Raw genomic sequence first — 8,050 nt, 5'->3', positions numbered from 1 at the left:
AAGAAATTAATTGGACAACTAAAAAATATATAGAAAAAATTAGCCAGGCATGGTGGCGCATGCCTGTAGTCCCAGCTACTCGGGAGGCTAAGGCAGAAGGATCGCTTGAGCCCAGGAGTTTGAGGTTGCTGTGAGCTAAGATGACGCCACAGCACTCTAGCCCGGGCAACACAGTGAGACTCTGTCTGAAAAAAAAAAAGAGCTGGGAGGGGGCTTCTAGGGGAACATCCCTTCTAGGGATGAGGCACTTGAAGACATGGGATCAGATTTCAAATGAGATGTCAGAGCTTCAGAGTTTTGGTATTTATTCTTTACACATAAAAGTTAAAAGAGGTGAGTGTCATGCAAGCTGAGTCCTGTGGTAGTCTCCAACTTTCTTGCACCAGGGTTCAGGACAAATTCCACAATATAATTTAACATGGATTAAGGGTAACATGAGAGCCAAGGATGAGCAAGAAAAGAAATATGGGCACCCAACCCCCTCCTCCACCTGCCCTACCATCGTCCCACAGAGAGGTGTGCAGGACCCTTGGGGCAGGGCTGTGCCCTCATGGAGGTGAGCCCCCATCACTCTCCCTTCTTACCTGTGAGCACGAAGGCAGTCTTACCCAGCTTCTTGGCACACCCGGTCTGAAGGTAGGCCGCCATTGGTTTATAGGCATTGTCTGGAAATACCAGCTGTCCACCTGGAGACTTTGAGGCCTGTAGGATGTTGTCTACCCTTCTGCTGGAGGGATTGACGCCCCCAGCCTACCAGGAGAGTTAGCCTGGGTGCAGCCCCTCCCTCTGGGAGAAACGGGAGTCCCCAGTCCCAGCTGATTCAATGTTTAGGTAACCTCAAATGACTTCCCAGAGTCACTTTGGGACGATTCTGCTATTGGATTGGGGGAGTTCCCCAAGTAGGAGATATTTCTAAAGATGGAAGGAAGTTCATGACAGAAGGTTGGGAAAACCAGAGCCTCTGCTGGCTGATGTGGTAACTTACTGTGACTCAGAAAAAGGTGTCCCCCTGGGCCCCCGTAGCCTTCGAGCACATGGTGGGGCAAGCATGCAGGGACTTCGGGCAAAGAAAGGGCTTTTTCATGCAGGTACATCTAGCTGTGTGTCAGGGCACAGAACTGAGCAAACAGACTGGGTCTTAGGTGCCACTGGCCTCCTATGCTGGCCACTATGGTGCAGGGATGTAAGTGGATGACCTGGAGTCTGCAGCTTGGGGTAAATCTTTACCCAGGGGAGACTGATGGAAGCCAATGGACAAATCCAAGGTGGAGAGCCCAGTCAGAAGGAGACCACAGAGCACTAACATGCCACTGAGAAAGGAGAGGATTTCCAAAGGAAAATCAAAGAGACAAAATGCTATGGGGCCAGGGAGGCTCAGCACTGAGAATAAGACATCAGATTTGGCAACTAAGAGGTCATTGGAAACATTATATAATAGATTAGGGAGAGCAAACCAGGTCATAGAATACTTGCTAGATCCTTTGCAATTTTAAATGGGGAAATACAGCCCTCTATTAACCCCTGACCCTTTCTCTCTCACTTTTCCAACAGCCCTGAAGCCAGTGGATCTACATGCCACATATCAGACAGGACCCCCTGATGGCCTGATGGCCGTAGAGACCACTCAGGGTATAGTGCTGCACTGGTGGGCCTACGGCTGGCCCCTGCGCTTATCCACAGGGGAACACCAGTGGCCTCTCTGCACCCTGTAGCCTGGGAGCTGGGGGGCCTGGCAGGGGGCCCTCACACCATGGTGGTGCTGGGCCTGGGAGCCCACTTCACCACCTTCCCACTGGAGACCCTCAAAAGAATGTGATCTCTAGGAGGGATAGGAAGTTTGTCTACCTTGCACACTGCTGAATCCCATAACCTAGGGCAATGCCTGAGACATTGCAGGTGTTAAATATCCACTGAATGAATAAGCAAATGAATTAAAATCAGATGACCAAGGGGTCACCTCTATGCCCTGCACCTTCTCTCAGCAACCTGCACCCTATGAGAAATATGCAGTTGGCTAAAGGGCCCCCCAATGCAGTTGCTGATTACCCTATTTGCACAATTATTACTGTCAGTCCTTCACATTTACATTAGGGCAGTATGATTTTCAATGCAGTTTCTATTTTTATTTCGAAGAAACCTCACAAGAACATCCTCCCATTTTGCTGAGGCCTCGGGAAGACGCACACGGAGCTGAGCCAGTCCTTGGTCCTAGTTTGGTTGCAGAGACAGGCAGAGAGTGATACTGGCAACCGCAGTTGCTAGAACACTGTGTCCTCACTGGAAAACTGGCCTCCCGGAAGGGCTGGAAGTGACCACCCTTGACTGCTCTGTGGTGGGCCGGGTCCTCTCCCTCTCGCTCCTCGCTGTAAGGGCTTCCTTGACAAGAGTCCAGTCCCTCTCGAGGCTTATCAGTCCGGAGGGGCTCCTAGTCTCTGACCCCTGGCTCCTCCGGCTATTCCGTCAACTCTTTTTCTCTGGTTGGGAGGCTTCTCTGAACACCAGAAAAGGGGCTCCGTGACCAGGCACAACTACGTCAGCAGTGTCTAGGACCCTCTTCCGGCTCCGCTCCTGGGCCACCGGGTCTTCGCTCAGCGCCCGCCACGAATCCTCGTCCCCATCGCGCTCAAACACATCGCCCGCCACCACCACGGTGCCCAGGGCCGTACCTGCCACCACCACGCTCACGTCCCGCTGGCCCCCGTGGCCCGGCGTGGCCCACACCTCGAGCCCCGGCCCCAGCTGCAGGGGGCGCTCCTCACCCAGCCCATGGGGCAGGTAGCGGCCCCCGGGGAGGCAGAAGTCGTGCGAGACCAGCAGAGCCGCGCCTGGAAACAGCCCCAGGTTCCCGACATGGTCCGAGTGCCCGTGGGTCCCCACCACAAGAGTCACATCTCCCGGGGACACGCCCTGACCCGCCAGGGCCCCCAGCAGCGCCTCCCGAGCCCAGGGGCCCCCGGTGTCCACGAGGATGGGGCCACGGGCCGCCTCCTCCAGGGCGGTCTTCGCGCCGCCGCCCCCGCGTGGGGACTCTTGGTGGTCAGAGGCCAGGCCCCAGGCCTGGGGCAGGACAAGGGTCACAGAGCCGTCGGCGCGCACGGCGTCGTCCACGCCCTCGGGCTCCGCGTAGCCCTGCAGCAGAACCACGACCGAGTAGGAATCACCGGGCACCAGCAGAGGGGCCCCCCCACGCAGCGGCTCGGTCCGCACTAGGCTGCTCATGGCAGGGAGGGACGAGCTGGGGAGAAAGGAAGTGGCGCTGTAGGCGACCGTTCAAGCGCTCCGCGTCCCCGCACACGTCCCGCCCCCCACTACTCAACTGGCACCCCACACCCCCTGCCAAAGATGGTATGGCCCAGCTGGCTTTCTCACGTGAGTCCGCCCCGCCCCGGTTGTCTTGGGCAGGTCCTCCCCCGTCACCCTCCAAAGGACAGCCTTACTTCCGTCAGTCTCACCCTAGGCGCTCTCCCCTGGACCTAGCTGTATCGCCTCTGTTAGGTTTTACTTCACTCGAGGAAAGCGCAGAAGTCGTAAAAGAGCAAGGAATTTTGTCCTCTGCGAGCTCCCGTACACCGTGCTATGGTGGCCGAAGCAGCGCCACGCAAGTAACTTTAATTCCGGCGCCTTCCTCAAACTGTCCCGAGGGAGGCTGATCAGAGTCCAGCTTCACACGGTTCTTGGTCCCGCGACCCCTGCCCCCTTGGGCTGCAAATTATCAAGCACCGTTATTTTCTAACAGGACGGCGGCCGATGGCCCTCTCTATTCTTCGGGGGCTGCCTCATTGATCAGCTACAATGTGTGCACAGCTGTTGTTTGAAACTTTGGGCCCAGCTGGTATTTAAAGAAAAAAAAAGTTTAATAGCGATATAGAAAATTTAGCACCTGTGAAATTATCTGGTGGGCCCTCGGTGAAGTTAATTTGAAGTAGACCAACTGTCTACCCCACCTAACTTACCAGCATCACCTTGCCCCTACTCAGTGTCCTATTCTCGTTCACGGTTTGCTGGCATGTGGCCCCCAAACGCAATGGATATAGGTCCTAGAGGATGTCTGTTCTGGCCTCTTCCTTGTAAGAGTCTGAAAACAGACCCTGAGGGGCAAAGTGACTTTCCCAAGAAAATACACAGCTCCAACACCACAGCCACGGCTGACCTCTGGGTGGGGGTGGGGTGCAGTACAGACATTTAAAGGGGAAAGACTTCAGTAATGTCACCACACACACTTGCCAGTTAAGGGGCTGTATGGCAGACAGAGGGCCCACCTGTAGGGGCAGTACTTCCACCTGCAGCTCTCACCTTTCTACCCATAAGCATGTGATGCTGCATTACCAGGATCCTGCCTGACATCATATGGGAGAGAACAGCTATAAGCTTTGGGGTGGGGTCACACACACACACACACACACACACACACACATCCTGAAAGCTGTGGGGCAGGGAGAGCTCAGACTTCAGAGGATTCTTCTCCATCATCCCTGCCCCTCCTGAGGACTCAAAGGCAGAGGTCAAAGATCCTCTGGGTCATGCTTGGGGTGGCCTGGTGTCTTGATCAACTTTTCTCCTTCCTCCTCTTCCTCCTCCTCTTCTTCTTCCTCCTCCTCTTTGGTCTTCTCTTGCCCATCTGTGATCTTCTCCTTTCCAGTCCAAGTTTCCTGTAGACATGCTAGGTTGGGTGAGAGAAAACAATTTAGATATTGGTCCTGGAGGTAGGGGAGGCTGTGGCCTGGCAGGAGAGGAGCCTAACCCCCACACTTACCAGTTTCAGCAGCTGGGAGCACATGACCTTCACAGAGAAAATGCTGTAGGGGTTGCTCCTGATGGTGGAAGTACCAGTCTCCAACAACATCTTCAAACTCCTCCAGCATCGTCTCACACTAGTCAAATGGAAGGGCTAGAAGGGTATCTGCTCTGCTGGGCTTTGGAAGCCCTCCTCTCTGCTCTCCACTCCCTGTCTCCCTGATTCCACTTGACTAACTTTGGAGAGGCAAGTAGCCAGGAGGTTAGGCTTGGATTACTAGATGTGTGATCCTCATTCATTCAACAAACACTAGCACCTACTCTGCCAAGGAGGTTATTAAATTCTGAGTCTCAGCTCCTCACCTGTAAAGTGGGGAATGTTAACAGGATCTACCACATCATGGTGTTGTGAGGGGAAATGAGGCAGCAGCTGGAAAGTATGTGGCCAAGAATTTGGCACATAGTAGGTGCTCAATAAGTGGTGGTGGATAATATTAGCTTCTGTTGTTACTTCTTGATGTGCCACTTTAATCAATGGCACAATCCTTACTCTGCCCCCTTCTCCCTGCTCAGAGGTGGATGTCCCCTCAGTTAAATCCTAGGACCTAACTCCCCTTTCAGGTTCCCTTGTCTCCTCCCTAGACAGCAAAGTATCTCATCCTACCTGCTTCTTGAGGAACGTGACCTCCACACTGGGCTCGTCCCATAGTTCCAAAGGGATCCCCAGATCCACCTTCACCCCCTTCTGCACTAGGCCTTTCAGCGTTGCCATGGTCTGACTCTGACCCTAAGAGATGAAGAATTTGGAATCAGTCCAGCTCACCATGCCCCCTCTTCCTTCTCCTTTCCACTATATCAGCTTTGTCAAGTACTAGAAACTCAGGGGTGGTTCCACAAGGGTAAGATGAGGGAGTCTGACAACGAGAAGGAAATGGGCAGGTATCTCTTGAGGACCTCAGGGGATATAGGTCTTTGTGTCTGAGAAGTGGGGTCCTGCCCCGGGGAAGGGTCTGACCTTGGCATATCTCAATGAGCCCTTGCGCTCAGCATGAACACTGTAATCCAGGATCCGCTCACATAAATTCTCCAAGGCCTCTTCCAGCCTTGTCTCTCTGTGGGAAGAGGAGACACAAAGATTCCCTGGACATTGTAGGAACTCCCAAGGCTCCTCTGGGGGTTGGAGGTGGAGGAACACCAGGAAGGACTCACGAAACACTGTAAGGCACGTGTCTCTTCCTCTTGCCTGTGTCCAGCACCTGACCCAGCTCCAGCACCTCTCGAGATCGGCCAGTGCGACTCAGCTCCTCCTGCAGCTCTGTGCTCAGCAGCTTACACACTGGTGGGGAGGAGAGAGGTCCAAGGGGAAGTGAAAAACAAGTAAACAGCAGCAGTTCATTCTGCAGATGACCAAAGGCAGCAAGTGTAGAATGGAGCCAGGCAGAGGCTGGGCTAGAATCCTGGCTCAGCCACTTAGCAGCTGTGTGACAATCTGGCTGTGCCTCTGTTTCTTCATCTCTAAAATGGGATAACAGTATGTCCCTTGAAGGGGTGTGGTGAGGATTAAATAAATCAAAATATGTAAAGCCTTTAAAGTACTGCCTGGCACATAGTGGGTACTGAGTAAATGTTTGCTGTTATTCTGCTGTTATTTATTAAACTCCTTTTTTATGCACAATAACAATATAGAGGGCAATAAGACTCACTATCTCTATCCATGGGACACTGTCAATATAGTTGGGGATAGATAAACCAATGATGACAATATAGTGTGATAGACTGTATACCAGAGGTTAAGACCAAGAGACTTAATCTCATTAAGAAATGCAAAACTCATTCAATGGTCACTTATTGACTTCCTACTAGCCTCCAAGTTCCTTAAGGGTGAGCATCATGTCTGTTCCACTACTGTCTTTCCAGCACCTAGCACGTGACCTGGCATGTGGTGAGTCCCAAGAAAGAGAATGGCCCATACAGAAGTGACAAGCAAGCTAAACACAGACAAAAGTAACAAAAGTGCCTAAAATGTGCCCAGCACTAATGCTAGGACCTGGGATACACAAGCACTCCCCTTTGCTCCAGGGGTTTACAACATAGTGGGAGGTGACAGATAAGGAAGAAGGCTTCTAAAGGAGGTGACACATTTAAACTGGGTCTTGAAGAGTGGATAGGAGCTTATGAAATACAGAAGAGAGAAACAGCAAAGGCACAGAGGTGTGAGAGGACATGGCGTGCTCAGTGACCAGTGAGAATATCACTGTGGCTGAAGCATGGGCACTTTGGAGATACGGGGCAGGGTTATGGAAATGTAAGAAAGTTTGGGGCCATACAACAAAGAGACTTATATGCAAGTCCTGAGAAACACTGATACTGAAATGCAGTGGAAGGTGAGGCGAAGAGAAAAAGAATTTCGGGAAGAAATTTAAGGTCAGGCAACAAGCTGGGGAACCAGGGCACTCGATCCAGCTCTAAAGTGCTCCCTCTCCACTGGGCCCCACACTAATGCAGGCACGAAAGTTGCTGCTTGCTGTAAAATCCGTATAGTACACACCCTTTGCAAAGCCTCACACGGACGGGGCACCTCTTCTAGTTGTTTGGCTTCCCCTCTTTTGTTTATGAGCTTCAAGGGCTGAGTTACTCACCCTCACACTCCCGCAGGAGGGAGTGGGGCCTGTAATTTGGGAGCGTCTCTGCCAGGGTGGGGCACAGGATGTCCGCAAGATATGAGCCTCATACCTCGCTCCTGTAGGCTCTCCAGATTTAGATCTGGTGACATGGGGGAAACACTAAAGATGCTCGGTAGAGGTGGTCTTGGGCAGGTAGTCCTTGAACTACAGTTCCCACAATCCACTGGGGCCCAGGCCAGCAAGAAAAAGCGGGCTTCCTCTGGATGTGTCATGGGAATTGTAGTGCCGTAGTTTGGGGGTGGCACTATCCGTTCCCTCCCTTGACCCCATTCGAATTCCGCCAAGCTCCAGCAGAACCTCCTCAGGCCTTCCAAGAGGTCGAGTGACCCACCCATCACAGTTCACTAGGTCTTGCCTGGACCAAGGAGGTGTGGCAGGGCGATACAAATGGGGGCTACCCCCTTTAGATACCTTCGCATTTGCTGGGCAAGCGTTCTGTGTCATCGTCCTCCTTCGGCGTCCCAGCCCAAGCCCCGAACACGGCCAAAATGAAAATCAATAGTCCCAACCGCACAGGTCCCATGACAAAGCGCTGTCCACAAACAACCACCGCTTGCCTTCAAACCAACTTTGGGAAGGCAGTGGGCCCTTTAAATTCAGAGGCGGCAGACGGCAACCTTAAATTAAAAAAA

General features: G+C 52.7%; 2 protein-coding genes across 3 annotated transcripts; both read right to left on the bottom strand.

Annotated features, from left to right (window-relative positions):
- Positions 1-2,137: 2,137 nt before the first annotated feature.
- Positions 2,138-3,472, bottom strand: MBLAC1 (metallo-beta-lactamase domain containing 1). 2 transcript variants are annotated; one of them, XM_012643483.1, is made up of 2 exons: positions 3,438-3,472; positions 2,138-3,235 (listed from the first exon to the last, which is right to left on the bottom strand). In XM_012643483.1, the coding sequence occupies exon 2, from the start codon at positions 3,217-3,219 to the stop codon at positions 2,461-2,463; it is 759 nt and encodes a 252-aa protein (XP_012498937.1). In that variant the 5' UTR covers positions 3,220-3,235; positions 3,438-3,472; the 3' UTR covers positions 2,138-2,460. The 2 variants fall into 2 exon arrangements, with proteins under 2 accessions (XP_012498937.1, XP_012498938.1); XM_012643484.1 differs by having other exon boundaries at positions 3,453-3,472.
- Positions 3,473-3,878: 406 nt separating this feature from the next.
- On the bottom strand, positions 3,879-8,042 carry CNPY4 (canopy FGF signaling regulator 4). The gene is made up of 6 exons (XM_012643482.1): positions 7,830-8,042; positions 5,944-6,070; positions 5,750-5,846; positions 5,399-5,521; positions 4,754-4,871; positions 3,879-4,660 (listed from the first exon to the last, which is right to left on the bottom strand). Exons 1-6 carry the CDS (start codon positions 7,939-7,941, stop codon positions 4,503-4,505), a joined length of 735 nt encoding a protein of 244 aa, XP_012498936.1. The 5' UTR covers positions 7,942-8,042; the 3' UTR covers positions 3,879-4,502.
- Between the last annotated feature and the right edge of the window lie 8 nt (positions 8,043-8,050).

Source organism: Propithecus coquereli, unplaced genomic scaffold, assembly GCF_000956105.1.
Source record: "Propithecus coquereli isolate 6110/MARCELLA unplaced genomic scaffold, Pcoq_1.0 Scaffold19782, whole genome shotgun sequence".
Lineage (NCBI taxonomy): Eukaryota > Metazoa > Chordata > Mammalia > Primates > Indriidae > Propithecus > Propithecus coquereli.
This window is presented reverse-complemented; position numbering and strand designations above follow the sequence as displayed.

Coding starts and splice junctions, on each gene's coding strand:
- MBLAC1 (XM_012643483.1), bottom strand. CDS start 3,219: ATGAGCAGCCTAGTGCGGACCGAGCCGCTGCGTGGGGGGGCCCCTCTG.
- CNPY4 (XM_012643482.1), bottom strand. CDS start 7,941: ATGGGACCTGTGCGGTTGGGACTATTGATTTTCATTTTGGCCGTGTTC. Junction 5,847..5,943: donor CACGTGCCTTACAGTGTTTC/GTGAGTCCTTCC, acceptor CTCTTCCCACAG/AGAGACAAGGCTGGAAGAGG. Junction 5,522..5,749: donor GCTCATTGAGATATGCCAAG/GTCAGACCCTTC, acceptor TTCATCTCTTAG/GGTCAGAGTCAGACCATGGC.